Source organism: Conger conger, chromosome 15 (assembly GCF_963514075.1).
Source record: "Conger conger chromosome 15, fConCon1.1, whole genome shotgun sequence".
Taxonomy (NCBI): domain Eukaryota; kingdom Metazoa; phylum Chordata; class Actinopteri; order Anguilliformes; family Congridae; genus Conger; species Conger conger.
Window position 1 is genome coordinate 35422932 of NC_083774.1, and position 15968 is coordinate 35438899.

Here is a 15968-nt window from a genome sequence, read left to right on the forward strand (position 1 = left end):
AGAGGTTCAGCTGTTGTTCAGACAAAATTTCAGAATGGAGAAGAAATGTGAGTTACTTTGACCATGGAATGATTGTTGGTTTCAGTATCTCAGAAACTGCTGATCTCCTGTGACATGCACAGTCTCTAGAGTTTGCAGAGAATGGTGCAAAAAACATAAAAACATCCTGTAAGCAGCAGTTCTGCAGGCAAAAATGCCTTCTTAATGGGAGAGGTCAGAGTGACAGTAACGCTAATAACCACACATTACAGCAGTGGTATGTACATCACGCAATGCATCAAAGTTTATTTTGTGCAAAAAATCATCTTTCACTGAATATCGCCATGGCACATACAGTCATCAAACTGCATGTTTTTTTCATCTCTCAGTGAAAACAAATTGCATTTTACACGGCTGAAGCCTTCATCCAAAGCGATTTTACAGTTGATTAGACTAAGCAGGAGACAATCCCCCCTGGAGCAATCCCCCCTGGGGATTTCAAAATTAGCGTATCCATTTCTCAATTTCAGCACCTACCCCTTAAAGTTAGAATCTATTACTCTATTAGGCTAGAACCCCTGAACAACTATTATTTATTGTTATTGACAAAATATATGGAGACACAATTATATACAAAATATATATGGTAAGTATGATACAATGTAAAAAAATAATAATAAAAAAATAAACATAAAATAGGCCAAATACTACAAATCTGTATTTCTATTATTAATACATAATGGGTCAATGTACATTAATTATACAGATTTAAAACAATTGTCTTCAGAAGTTGTGATCTTGCTGTCTTGCAGCTTTCTTAGGCAGCTGATTTTTCCTTTGCAAAACCCCATTATTCAGACTGGCCAGGCATTGGTGACTATAAATGTAATAATTGGCAGTATATATAAGCGTGTTCAAAAATGGGAGCTTTTTCGCCTTTGTTGCAAAATCCAAGCGTATGGATTCATGTCCAACTTCAGCATGTTCTTCACCCATTCATCCCGCTGCGCACCTTCAATGAATTCTTCCAGAGTAATTTGTCCTGTGAAAGACAGAATAACAATGAACAGTGACAGGACATGCTGCTCCTGTGAAATTATCAAATTTGTAAGCCTGTATAATTTCAATTTGGCTTGTAATGGCGTGTAATGACATCTGCCAAATCTAGGTGTGATTCAATAGCATAAATATGTCATTATAATGTACTTATCTGAACAAAACTGTCCTGGCAACTCATGAAACTTGCAGTTTCATTTTACATACCTTTGAGCTAAATGGTGTGTAATGAAATCTCTGAAATCTAGGTGCAATTCAATTGCATAAATATGTGATTATAATGTTCTTAACTGAACATTCTAAGCTGATGTAACATTTACTACTGGCAGCTGATGTTTCTGAGTTTAGTCTGTTAGTTTATTTGTTATTTCTTGTCATTTATTATTTTTCATTATTCATATCTGGTTATCTGTCATCCATTACAGTTCAGTCTTCCCCTATGATGTCTGTGTCTGTATGTTTCTGAGCCTGAGTCACTCCCCTGTCTGTGTGCTTCACTATTCAGGTGGTTTCGGAATTTTCTGGTTTCCCAAGATTCCTTCTCAATCTCGCTTTTCTCACTTCCTGCTTTTTCTCCATTTCATTTTGGAGATAGCACTAATATACTAATAACAACTAACATAGATTTTGTACAATACTAATTATATTAACACACTGTCTGTCTAACTAACAGTCACTAGTTTTTGGTAATTAGAATTTAATTACATAAAGTAACATACTAACGTAATCTCAAGTTTCGATTCTGCTCTGTAACTCCACCTCTCTGTTCTCACTACGTCTCTTTACTCTGTGCAGTTGTCTACACCCTAATCCAGAGCCGTTTGGATTACATGTGGGTTTGTGTGTATCCAGTCTCTGTTTTTGTTTTCCCCTTGTTATTGTATTACTACCCATTAAGCCAAAGTGATTTACAGTTGATGAGACTAAGCAGGACAACCTTCCCCTGGAGCAATGCAGGGTTAAGGGCCTTGCTCAAGGGCCCAACATCTGTGCGGATCTTGTTGTGGCCACACTGGGGATTGAACCACCGACCTTGCTGGTCATGCACCTTAACCACTACACTACAGGCCACCAGACGGATGGACAACGGTTGGAAGGATAACCCGAAAACATAATGCTAAAACATAAACCCGAAAATATAATGCTAAAACATAAACCCGAAAATATAATGCTAAAAGATACACCTGAAAACATAATGCTAAAACATAAACCTGAAAACAGAATGCTAAAATATGGAATATGAAATATGGGAATCTTTCTAAAAGGGTTTGAATGAATCACAATTTGAAATGTAAAACATATTTGGTCCTGGATTCAGTTACCCTTAGATTATTCAGTTGTCCTTAAATGAAACTCAGTAATAAATGATCAGAACAAATAAATGTTTACCTAATTATTTGTTAAGAATAAGAAACAAAAACAGTTCAGAAATCACTCCAATAAATGCTGTAAACTGTCCTGATCAAACCTTCATTTATATTCATAACTAGTACACGCAGAAAATGTATCAGTAAAAAAATAATTCAAACAGAGTACAAATTATCCCTACGGGACTTTGTTAGAGATTAATTAACACTAACAGAATAGATAACACCACGTGTTATTTTCCTGCATGCCATATCTTTGAATTTACTCCTGAATTCATTGTCAAGTTACAGACACAAATGCAGCAGCTATTATAACTTTGGCAGTTCAGTGAATCATAAAAAAACTGATTTCTCAGAATCTCAGAAGATCACTGGGGGAGATGTCATCGGAATAAGCACTTTAATTTATCGATTATATATTAGATTTATAAATTAGTCAGTTTGGCTCTTGCTCAGAAACCAGTCTAATTGGGGTGTCTCCCCCTTTCCTGTTTCAAGCACCTTAAGTAATCTTTGAATATAACATAATGTACACCAAGTACAAAAATAATGTGGGTGCATATCTTTTTGGTCAGCCTGCTGTTCTCAGACCGTTCTACACTTACCATCTCCGTCTGCATCCACTACTTTAAGGATCCTCCCGCAGATCTCTTCCACTGTGAGCGCTTGGCATTCTGGATTGCTTCTGCAACTCTGTTGTATCTTGACAATAGACTGTGAAAAAGTGAAAAGGAGACAATGGACTAAGATTATTGATATCGTTTATAAATGTGCATGTAGATATTATAAAGACGCACAGCAATTGTGCACTGTACCTTGTAATTACCCTATCCTCCCAGCAGAAAAAAATTAATAAAATTTTCTTGACAGAATAGAGGTGCCATGGATGACAAAAAACATGTTGCAGTGAATATATTTTAAAAATATTCAAATAAATATTTTAATTTTATTGCATATGCCTTGTCAGGTATGAGAATGTGAGTTAAGATTTTCCAAACACATCAGAATCAACAGATTTGACGTAAAATGGACCAATAACTATAGAGAAAACAACAAATAACTGCACAACGTCCCTGAGTTTGGAAGACCGTGTGAGCTCACGATGGTCCGAACACCGCCGTATAAGCCTGCCCGGTTCATAGTCTCTCGTTAGCAACAGCTTCCCCACCACCATCTCACAGTGGAGCACTATTACTATGTCACTGTTTGCTGAAATTAATCTCGTATGTGATTCGAAACAAGTTTTTATGAAAACGGAAGGAATGATACTTTACACACACACAAAGACCAAAGCTGATCTATTTCATTAGTAATTCGTCATAAAAGTTGCACTGTCAGAACTTGATGTTCGGAACACGGTGAGTTTACGTTTACAAAAGGCTTCAGTTCGGAGGCTATTTCACATGAAAGGAGTATAATATGTAAAAGGCTACATTAGAAAACGATACATTTACCACCAATATGCAGTTCGGATAGAATCAATTTAAAACAGCACTTTGCGTTTATTAGATTTGATAAAAAAATACCCCTAATGATAGCACAAACGGAATTATATTCTTACAAAATATGTTCCAGATGATCGTTTTTCGACCACTGAGATTGTGGACTGATTTTGATTTCCACACTAAGCTACACACAGCCCACTACAGAACTTAAAAATAACTTCCAAAGCACTCACTTCAACGATTTCCATGAGCTCGCTTCTGTCAATGTATCCGTTCCCATCTTTATCGTACACTTTAAATGACCACCTCAGTCTGTGCTCCAAGCTTCCTCTGAAGGCGATATTCAAGGCTGCCACAAATTCCAAAAAATCTATGGTGTCATCCTAATGAAGAAAAAAAAAGAAAAAAAGACGAATGGTCGACATGCAAACCACAAGGCACATGTAATTTTATCGCGGTTTAAAGTATTTCTGCAATTGCGAATGCAGGTTAATTCGTTTAACCTGTAGGATATCATGGCTTTCTCTTACCCCATTCTTGTCAAACGCTCGAAACATGTTTTCTGCATATTCGGAAGCTTCTCCCGTTGGATCTATTTTAAAAAACCTCTTGAACTCGTGCAAAAATAAAACACCGCTAGGACACTCCGTTACAAACTTTCTGTACATTTCCTGTAGAGTTATGATGTCAATTTCCTCCCCATCTTGCCCGCTCGTGCTTGCCTGTCCCATGTCTGCCATCCAATGCTTCCCAAGGGGCTGACCTCTGCAAGAGTAGTGACATAATGACCTTACACTAATGCTGTAAATAGCACGTGCCTTAGACAATTACAGTGAACGCTGGGATCCCCTCTGTAAGCATGTTTAGGGATTCGTGTGGTGCCCTGTTGTACGGTATTAGGTTGAACAGTGGCCAATTGCAGTTTTTTATATGAAACAATACTCGGATAAGCACAAGCTCTTGCAAATCTTACATCTAGAGTAACCAACACACACATATTGCAATTAGAAACAAATCTTACACTTCAATCAAAGAGGAACATTTCCTCAGAAAAGTATTTGGACAGTGACATTTTTTTTGTTTTTGAGCAAACAAACAGTTGACATAAACCAATCACTGTGTGGTTAAAATGCAAACTTTCCTCTTTAATTTGAGGGTTACATCCATATAAAGTGAACCGTGTAGGGATTACAGCCCTTTTTATACATTTTATGCAGTCCTCCCAATTTAGGTCATCATATTCAATATTTTGTTGCAAATCCTTTGCAATGAATGACTGCCTGAAGTGTACGACACATAGACATTACCAGCTGCTGGGTATCTTCTCTTGTGATGCTCTGTCTGGCCTGTACTGCAGCCCTCTTGAGCTCCTGCTTGTTTTGGGGGTATTTTGCTTCAGTCTGGTCTTCAGCAAGTGAAATGCATGCTCAGTTGGATTGAGTTCAGCTGATTGACTTGGTTGTATGCTTTGGACCATTGTTGTGCTGCATGATGAAGTGTTGTCCAGTTTTGCTTGGATCTGAGCAGACAATATATTTCTGTGACATCATCAATGAACACGAGTGAGCCAGTTCCAGTGGCAGTGGCCATACATGCCCAAGCAATAACACTACCTCCACCATGTTTGACAGATGAGGTGGTATGTTTTGGCACTCCTAGATTCAACTCTAGACCTTTTGCAAGCTCTTTTATGCATTAACTAACAATGAAACTTGACACACCTGTCCAAGAAACCTTTGAGCAGCCAATTGTCCAATTACTTTTGGTCCCCTAAAATAGGGGGGACAATATATAAAAAGGGCTGTACTGGGATTCTTACATGGTTCACGAAATATGTAATAAATACCCTCAAAATAAAGCACTTTTATTTTATTTCAACTGTTTGTTTGCTGGAGTACAGAGTGAAAACAACAAATACTTACAGACTGCACTGTAGGTTCCAGAAAATATTTTACTTAATATGATAAACATAATGGACCGTATTACATGTTGATCTGAAACACTTTCTGGAAGAGAGCATAGTTCAAGGAAGTTGAACACACTTTCAGAGGGAAGACCCTTGAGTGCTTTCTATGTCTTGCACACTTGTAAGTTACTCAATCATTTTAACAATTTAACCATTTATTTTAACATTAATTTTGTACAAAAAAAATACTACTATAACATGAATATAAATAATCATATGGTTTAGGATGATCTTAAAATAGCATGGACAACTATACTTTTAGTGGCACTCTGTTATAACCAGTTTTCCTGAAATCAGCCAGCCACACAAATAACAAAACTCTCAATGTCACATATGCAGGCACACCCATTATCTTTTAATCCTTTATTTAACCAGGGGAGGTTTACAACAGTGAGAATATGTCTTTTTTAAAGACACCCTGTGAGAATTGCCAGTGAAAACAGCTGCAGGTGGGGAGAGCATGAGAGAGGACAGATATGCCTCTGGGTTAAAGACACTCCCCAAGGCCCCAACGGCAGAGTTCTTCCTTTTTAATTTAGGGACATGCAAATGAACATGGTTAGGAAGAAGAAAAAAGAAAAAAGTAACATCAAAGACAACTGTGAAAGTCTGACACAGTCTTTTAAAGTTCACAGTCTTTTACTCTGATAAGAGCACATTATGAGATGCATAATATGAATTATAAGCACGTTAATGTGTACACAACACAGGGGCGCTGAACGGGTTCAAACAGGGGCCAGAGATCATGGATTAGAGGGCTTTCTCCAAGGAGCTTCTATCTTGGTTAGGATAAACAGCACTGCTATCTGAAGTAACAGTGTCTATTTTAACTAGCCTGTCAGGTGCCTGCATAAACTTATAGTAACCGTTTAAAGCTTGAGATATCAATCCGTCTGTAAGAGGATTCATTTTGTTTTACAGATCTGGAGGGCCTGAGGTCCAGTGTTCTAGTTTTGTGTTTGCAATTAATACAACTTTGTAGAGCTGTTAAGGCAGTAATACATTTATGCTTTGCTAGTTAATTAATCAATGCCAATATCTATCTTTTCCTGGTTTTGCTGTAAATATTGCCTTGTTAATATTATTTGAATGTTATTAACAATGGCAACACAATTAACCAAGCCTATCAGCATTCATGACTTGAGGGAAAGATGCTTGGTTTGAATAAACTGATTGTGTGACTTTAATAGTAGTCCCATTCAGATTACATTACATTACATGTCATTTGGCTAACGCTTCTATCCAAAGCTACTTACAGTTGATTAGACTAAGCAGGAGACAATCCTCCCCAGAAGCAATGCAGGGTTAAGGGCCTTGCTCAAGGGCCCAACGGCTGGCTGGGCGGATCTTATAGTGGCTACACTGGGGATCGAACCACCGACCTTGTGGGTCCCAGTCATTTACCTTAACCACTACGCTACGGGCCACGCCAGAGCCCTCGTGTTCTACCTGGGTTTCAAACATAGTTTATGATCCTTTAATAATGAAGATGCCAACATCATCCACTACCAGCCGATGCTAGACACGACCACCAGCCAGCAGACAACCAGACCGCTCCCAGCCACCAGCCAGTAACAGAACCAGCAGCTTGAACACAATGGAGGTGGCTGATCTTGAAAGAAATCTGAGGCAACCTGCACCCAAGCATTCCCAAGTGCCACCTGTTTCATAAGCAAGCCGGCTTCCTGCAGCCTGTTGGGGAGAGAGGGGTGTGGCTATGGACCCATCCAAGCTCCCAGCATTGTATATGGTTAATGGTGGCCAACCCCAGAATCACAGCTTCATTGCAGGACAAACCATTTCTCTGGACCCCCCCACCCCCCCCTATCTCTGTTTTGTCTCCATACCGCTGTACTCTGCCCAGACTACTCATTCCTATAATAGCTGCTGAGGTTCAAGGAGATGGAAGGCAGGTGGCAAAGTGGTGCAGGATCACCTGGAAAAGAGGACAGCAATGCAGACACTCTATCCAGATAGGACAGGCAGTGGAGGTGCCACTTTCAGCCAAGGTCCACTCCGTGATCGAGGGGGGCGTCATCGAGAGCAGCGGCAGCAGGAGGAGGGCCTGGAGTTTGTACCAGCGTGGCACAGGAAGTTGGACAGCCTTTTCAGGTCACCTGGGCCCCGCTCGCCCCGTGTCCTCCTCAGCTGGTGGTGCTGGACGGGGTCGATGGGACGGCAGGGACAGGACACTATGACGTCAGTGAGATCATGCGGCAGCAGAGGGAGCAGGTCTACCGGGTCCGTCATCACCAGGATGCTGCCAGTTTCCACAGGTGGTGTGACACCTGCATGACAACTGCATGGCCAGGAAGGGACATTATGCCGTGGCATAATTCGGAGCAGGTGTTGGTGGACAGTCCCTTTCCAGTCCCAAAAGTGGGCAACAGGTACTGCATGTGCAAACGACCATGGCCTACTTCACGGAGTAGCCCGAAGAATGTGGTATCCCATTGCAGGAAACCAGCGTTATTGTGGATGCCTGCTCTCCTAAGTGTTTGCCTGCTCCAGGTGCTGGATGAATGGCACAGAATCCAGGACTACAATTTTAAGGGTTGGGTGCCAAAACATTACAACCTCATACAACCTCTGTGTGAGACATTCAACACAAGCCAAGCCATCCAGCACACAAACATTCCCTCACTGGCCCAGTGTGGGAAAAGTAATTGGCCCAGTGCTGTGAGCAGCCTACGCTGGGCCTGTTGGGATCTGCACATTGGCATGACATTGGGCCAGTGCAGGCAGCACAAAATTGATTCAAAAGATAGAAAGGAAAGCCACTCCTAACCACCATATTAGCCCTTTATAGATTATTATAAAGGTAAGAAAAAAGGCCTTAATTGCTCATACCTGAAATTCACACAAAATAAACAGGCCATTTAATGCTATTTGCAGTGAGGGAACAATATTTAGATTAACGTTTGCTAGCCTTACTAGACTCGAACGTTAGAAAACTCATGACACACAGCAACTAACAGTCAATTAACAGTTAATTCCCCATCAAACGCAATTTAGGAAAATACGCTCCCAAAAATAGTATCTTATGCCATCGACCAATGGACAGCGAATTTATAAAGATAAGGCACGTTACTTATTTAATCAATATTTTATTGAAGAAGAACTCACCTTGACAGCTGAAATAGGAGCCCGTATCCGCGGTTACCGTCAGTAGCCTCAGTTGGAAATGCTGCGCCACATATTAATGCGCCGTGTTCCGAAGAAATGTAAAAAAATTTAATCTTTTTGACCAAAATTAAGTAGGGTCCATTTACACTTGTCTGGCGTATGAAGAAATGTGTTATTTTAAACCATAGTATACAGCAATACTAAAGCGCACTATAAATATGTGTTCCTGTTTGGGGGACTATTTTTCCTTTTCTTTTTTCGTTTTTTTGTGTAGTGAGAGAAGACCAAATACTGGCCTGTAGTAAGTAGGTTACAACAAATAAACGTTTAAATTGTGGAAATAAAAGGGGGAAAACTGGTGAGCTGGCAAAGTTTTGATGTCTTTAGTTTTAACTGGCTAAACCATAACGGCCCCCAGCTGATTTTTGCGAGGATACCTCTCACATCTCACATTGGCATTCAGTGGGCAACCATTTGGGCTCAGTGCATGGCCGACTGGCAGAGCCACTGCCGGAGCCACCACTGCCCAAGCAAAGCTAGTATTGGCTAGTTTTGTTAATGCTAAATAAAAAAATGTAGGTTAAGATAAAACAGTTGTCTAGTCCTACATCTAAATTGCTCCCACAACGCACAAATTACACATTTTAATTAATTAAAATAATGCATGATTTATGATCCATCTTGGATAACATGATTACATATCGTGGTCTTATAAGAATTGTGTATGACGCGCGTAAAAGCGTTGAATGCTCAAGGGTGAAACCTTTCCTAATTATAGAAGCAACATTTGATTGCCGGTACATGTACACGATGAAGCTTTATGGTGAAGGAAGCAGTCAACAGCACGCTGCTCCCCTCTATCGACTGAAATTGTGTAATACAACAATACATCCGAATTTCTACCGCACAGTAAACATTAAACGTCACTTCCTAAGCTGAGAAACCTACATCAATTGGTAAATTGTAACATACGATTGATCGGCCATTACGATTATCTATAACAAACGCAGTTACTGAGGGACTACTCGCTGAAATTATTTCCACGTAGCCTACTAAGTTGGTTGCTGACAGCTGCTCTATTTCTAACAACGATGAAGGTGAGTCGTGGGGGGGGGGGATTGTTTTTTGTTGAAATCGTAACCAGTTAAAATGTTTGACAGTGTCGCCAGCCATTGATGATGTCCGATGGACCGGATTGTGCAGAATGAAGTTGATCTGACAATGATGGCCAAACGCAATGTAGCCTACGTGCTGCCTTAAACGTTTACAGCACGGTCACTCATCCTCATCCAGGCTTTCTTGCAATAAAGCGTCAAACAAACAGAGTGAAAAATAGGTTAACCCGTATTGTGTAGTCAACTTGAAATGCACAGTGTTCACGCGTAATTAAATACAAGAAAGAAACCAGAAACTACCATGTGTTGCTTCATCGAGGTGGTCGTTTACAGTAGCATATTCGTTTTCAGTATTGTTCGTTTCTAGAATAACTGTTTGCAGGTATAACATCCTCTCAGGAGAATCACTGATTGTTTCAAATAGTCTTCTTACAACATATTGTTGCGTACTTAAACGTTACCCTTTGGTTTTGGGTTCATGAAGTGTTTTGCGAATTCGTGTTAATAAATAGGCCGTTTAGTATATTCAGTTCCGTGTATTTCAAATAGCAGAGATGTGCGTGTCTGTGTGTGAGAATAATATACGAATATAATTATAACAACAAAAATGTTGAACATTGGCCCCTGCCTAACCAACTGTAAGTCGCTTTGGATAAAAGTCTGCTAAATAACTGCATAATGGGATGTTACATATGGGACAACATACAAGTGCCAATATAGTACATATACATTATTACATTTAAGTGTACACGCATATGTTTAGAGGCATGGACAACTAACATTAGGTAAGTAAGTTGAGTTTGTCATTCTTCACACTTTTCTCCAAGGGACCCAATGCAGAAACCAAACCGGTAAAGGAGCCCAGTTCATCACCCAATAACGAGTACAACGAGTTGCCGCCTTACCTGCACGAGGACCCCCCGGAAGGTAGGCTGCTACTGCTGTCAAATTGTATCTATGTGGTCACGCTGGGACTCGGAACCGTACTGTCCTTCGATCTGCACTTCATTGGCCGACAGTGCACTAAAATTGGTCTTCAGCAGTGTCAGTCTCTCATGGGAATACCAAGAGGCCTGAGGTCACACCCTGAGCAGGAAAGGGCCTTGTTTCCACAGGAGACTGAGAGCAGCCTGCAGAACACCACCCGGCACCTCCACCAGTCCCAACCACCACCACCCGTCCCCATCACCATCGCCCGTCCCCAACACCTCCACACATCCCCAACACCAACACCTCCACCCATCCCCACCACCTCCACACGTCCCCAACACCAACACCTCCACCCGTCCTCACCACCTCCACCCGTCCCCAACACCAACACTTCCACCCATCCCCACCACCTCCACCCGTCCCCACCACCGCCCGTCCCCAACACCTCCACCCATCCCCAACACCAACACCCCCACCCGTCCTCACCACCTCCACCCATCCCCAACACCAACACCTCCACCCGTCCTCACCACCTCCACCCATCCCCAACACCAACACCTCCACCCATCCTCACCACCGCCACACGTCCCCAACACCACCGCCCTTCCCCAACACCTCCACCCATCCCCAACACCCATCATGATTGTGGATATTGGATACAGCAAGCAAACAAGAACATGGCACACCCAGATTATTGCTTACATGCAATAGCGACGTGGTGGCTTTATTACTGCCTTTATTAGTTCTCGATGCACAATCTCAAAATATAGATACAAATCTTAAACTTAAAATAAAGATTTTAAACAATAATATCTAAAAGTAAAAGTCCTAAAAATGTCCTACAAAAATGTGTTATTTTGAGAATGTTTCTGCACTTTCTCTATTTCTTCATAAAACCGCTTATTATCTGTCTTTTTTACCCCTGTAAAAACCCCTTTTTGCTAAATAAGTTCCTCTACCTGCTGAATGAAAAGGAAACGGCCTGTAGCTTTCATTTGAAATCATGCAGACGGTCCCATTGCCTCCTGAGCGCACCGTGTTTCGGTGGAATACAACGTCATCTGCGGATATGGAGGCGATAAAACAACTGTCGCCTGAAGAGGGCGCCATTGGCCAACTGAAGATCAGTCTGTGGAGCAGACTGAAGCATCTCAGTTGCTGATCGAGGATCAGGCTTCCCCTCTCAGAAACCCAACCGTGTCCGTTGTGAGCTCAATGGAAGAAAACTGATCCTAAATCAGCGCTCCTGCTGTGAGATGCTTTATGAGAAACAGGCCCGATATTACATTGAGTATTGAATCCGAATACTAAATTATTTTTGTCTGAAACTTGCGTTTAATCCTTAACTTTGCCTAAATTCACTTTTTTTGCCCTCCAATCCGCGGGCCAATGTCCTGTGGTTGTTGAAATGAATTAAAAATGCGATGTCAGAACTGAGGAATTGTTGCACTTGCATCTTTTTAATATCTCCCATAGATTTAAATTTGGGACAAAGTGCATTGTGGGTAGATTAATTCTGGATCATTGTGTTTGGAAGTTGAGCTTAAAAATGTATTTATTTGATTGATTACTGTATTTGGCTCTCTGAAGGCAGCTGGTTGTTTGCTGTTCATGCTTGTATGAGGCAGATATTTTACAGTAACAGAGGTCAGTCGCTGATTTTTCGTCAGTATTGTAGTGGAAATGGATGTTTTGTTAAATTAAACATTTGAACATTATGGGCCTTGTTCTGATCTTATAGTGGCTACACTACATTTACATTTACATTTTTGTCATTTGGCAGACGCTTTTAATCCAAAGGGCATAGGTTCTACCATAAGTCAAAGCATCACATCCAGAACTAGGAAAACACACATGGAATGCTGTTCTAAACATAATCGTCATCATAAGTGCCAAATTTTTATTTTATTTATTTAATTTTTTTTTGGGGGGGGGGGGGGGGTTAGACAAGGATAGGGATATCAGAAAGGAGGGGCGGGGGAAATCAGAAGGGAGGACTAAGGTAGAGTTTGAAAAGGTGGGTTTTGAGTCTGCGTCGAAATAGGGGGACGGAATTCTGCTGTCCTGACAGTGGTAGGCAAGTCATTCCACCACTGAGGAACCAGAACGGAAGACAGGCGTGAACGTGCAGCTCGACCGCCAGGTGGTCTTGAATGTCCCCAAAATGTGAGGAAATTTAGGGTGGAACTTCTTGATATACTTTTCCTGGAAGCCCTTTCGACCATTGATTGACAAGGAGCATTGTAGCAATGACTGCACAGGGTTATTCAGTTTTATTATTAAAACAGTTCAGACCGGTGTTCATGTTCATTTTAATCAGGAATGTTAGCAGCCTTAAAGAAACCTGCCTTTTTCAGCACTTTCATTCAAAATATTAAATGTTCAAAATATTAGACTTGTAGTACCATTCAAAAAGTGAGCCTTCTTGATGTTTTTCATTAACTAAATCATAGCCATCAGGAGATGTTGGCAGTATGTGATGTGCCCTTAACGTTTTTCTGTGACATTGATGGAGCTGTAAATACAGAACTCGCTGTTAAAACAATCATGTGACAACCCAATGGGAATGTTCCCTGATGTTCCTAAAATGTTAGCTGGGTTTCTACCTCGCAGTTGGTTGCGCGAGGTATCCCAATTCCATTTCCCTTTAGGGGTACCTGTGTACGTGCAAACTTAAAATAAGCAGAAATATTTTGAACAGAGGTAGGTAATTTATATTTTAAAAAATCCTAATGGAAAAACTCAATATGAGGAGAATAGTCAGCTCGCATTTTCATCTGCGCTCATCTGCATGCTGAAATGTGTCATGAAGTACGCCGCTTATTGCTGATGTTCTGATAACCTTCTGAAAGGTCAGCGCATATAGAGTGTGCCGCAGTATACTTTGTTTCCCCGAGACGAACAGGACTCGGTGGAGGAGTGCTGAGTGAGGCTTAGTTATGGCCTTTAGCCGGATAATGGAGGATGTTTTGATAAGGACAGGACCCTGGATCAGCTTCAGGCCTCTTCTGTGACACTTTAACACACATCCTGCGGGATCTCGGTCTGCACGTATTTGTGGTTCAATTTCAGTCCACACTTGATATAGGCTTCGTAAACAAGGCATGTGGACTCATTAGCCAATTAATGACAAAGAATGACCACACCAAAAAGCAGCAGGAACTGCAGCTCTCTGGGACTCACACTCCTGCCATGAGGTGGGACTCACACTCCTGCCATGAGGTGGGACTCACACTCCTGCCATGAGGTGGGACTCACACTCCTGCCATGAGGTGGGACTCACACTCCTGCCATGAGAGTGCCACTCACACTCCTGCCATGAGGTGGTACTGCAAGTGCACAGCAATTCAATCGGTCGGACAAAATAATGGAAACTTCTAAGAAAATATGAATTTCAAGTCGCTGGTTGGGAGTATCATCATGACATCATGGGGACATCATGAGGGCACCATTGGCTGCATCTGAAAACCCTGGGTTTGCTGGGAAATTATAGCCATGTTTGTGATTCTCATTCTATAGATTGAGGCTGCCCATACTATTTATTACATTACAGTTATTTGGTTGTTGCTTTTACAGTTGATTAGACTAAACACCCTGGAGCTATGTGGGGTTAAGGGTCTTGATCCCCTTGAAGCTGTGCCTTTGCAGGTAAACCTGGTCAACCCTCCAGCGCTAACAACTCATCAGACCATATCACTTTTTCCATTGCCCAGGTTTTGGGCTCCTCATCCCAGGTTGTGTAATACCCAGGGAAGTGCAGGAAACAGCCCATTTGCCCTCTTTTGGCCCAGCTGCCCCAATGAAGGATTTTGAAGGATTAGCAGCACTCGTACATCATTGCTGAAGTTAGACCAAATTAAATTTATTTAAGCTAAAGCTATTAGTTATGCACACACAGGATTATTATTTATTAATTTACCAGGGACAGTGCACATTAATCAATATTTTCCACATCAATGTGAATGTGCCAGAGTTAGCTAATGAGCTCATTTTAATCTGTAGTCCCTAACCTGCATGTCTTTGTACTATTGGAGGAAATCAGAGTACCCAGAGGAAACCCATGCAGTCATGGGGAGAACATGCAAACTCCACACACTCGAACCCAGGACCTTCTTGTTTGAGGCAACAGTGCTACCCACTGCACCACTGTGCCGCCCGTTTCATCATAGTAGTTGTCGAAAAGAGTGATATATTAGTACGATAGTTCCTGACTGGTTGGGAGGGATGCTTCTCACTGTGTCATCATGTCATGCCTGTGGAAAATAACTCAATGGGTAAGATGATTAGCCTTTAGCGCAGTGTGTTCTGTATTCTGCTTGTTTGGTTGTGTCCTTTTTTTCCCCTTTGCTCACGTGCAATTATATATTTCCACTTTCCTTAAACGTACAATAGGTAATTTTGGACTCCTAACGGCCAATTGCAGCAACAAACACCCTCAAGCCACAACACTGTTTATCCCTCCCCCCTCTTTGTGAATGTGCTGAGGTTAAACCCCCGGCCCCGCTCCAGGACTTGGAAAGCTGACCATGATAAACAGCACCAGAGCCTTCCTTCTATACGTAGTGTTCTAGCAAGAACATGTTCGCCGAACAGGTGACTTTATGAAATCTTAACTTTATTGTGCTAAACAACACTATTTATATTTTTGTCTTTTTGAAGTTTTAACTTTAGCCAACCAACTATATTATGAGTTAGCAAGTTATTTGCCTATGTAACTAGCTGGCTATATAACTAAGATGTGATAGTCTACCGCAAACGATGCAACTGTAACTTACAGTTTGAGACAAATATAGGTTTAAACAAAATAGGCTAAACACGCCCCGAGATTTGTCGCTACGCACACGACACATAAGTCTCATTTTCTTTGGTTTAACCTCAGGGGGTGTAGGATCTAAGGATCGCTTGCTGGTAGACTCTGCCATTGTTGATGGGCAAGGTGTATGCTTGTGCATGCTTCAGAATAAGCCCCCACAATATTGGCTGT

The 15968-nt window shown here is 41.4% G+C and overlaps 2 protein-coding genes across 2 annotated transcripts in view; one reads left to right on the top strand and one right to left on the bottom strand.

The window, feature by feature from the left end:
- Nucleotides 1-257: 257 nt before the first annotated feature.
- LOC133111566 (guanylyl cyclase-activating protein 2-like) lies at nt 258-9050 on the bottom strand. The gene is made up of 5 exons (XM_061222030.1): nt 8940-9050; nt 4378-4612; nt 4081-4230; nt 3008-3116; nt 258-1021 (listed from the first exon to the last, which is right to left on the bottom strand). Exons 2-5 carry the CDS (start codon nt 4585-4587, stop codon nt 894-896), a joined length of 597 nt encoding a protein of 198 aa, XP_061078014.1. The 5' UTR covers nt 4588-4612; nt 8940-9050; the 3' UTR covers nt 258-893.
- Nucleotides 9051-9897: 847 nt separating this feature from the next.
- Nucleotides 9898-15968, top strand: part of LOC133111785 (transmembrane protein 263-B-like) — a 106161-nt gene continuing 100090 nt past the window's right edge. The window contains exons 1-2 of the mRNA XM_061222369.1: nt 9898-10036; nt 10882-10981. Of these exons, the coding sequence (XP_061078353.1) occupies nt 10031-10036; nt 10882-10981 (106 nt within the window). The 5' untranslated portion in view covers nt 9898-10030. The remainder of the gene's footprint in view (nt 10037-10881; nt 10982-15968) is intronic.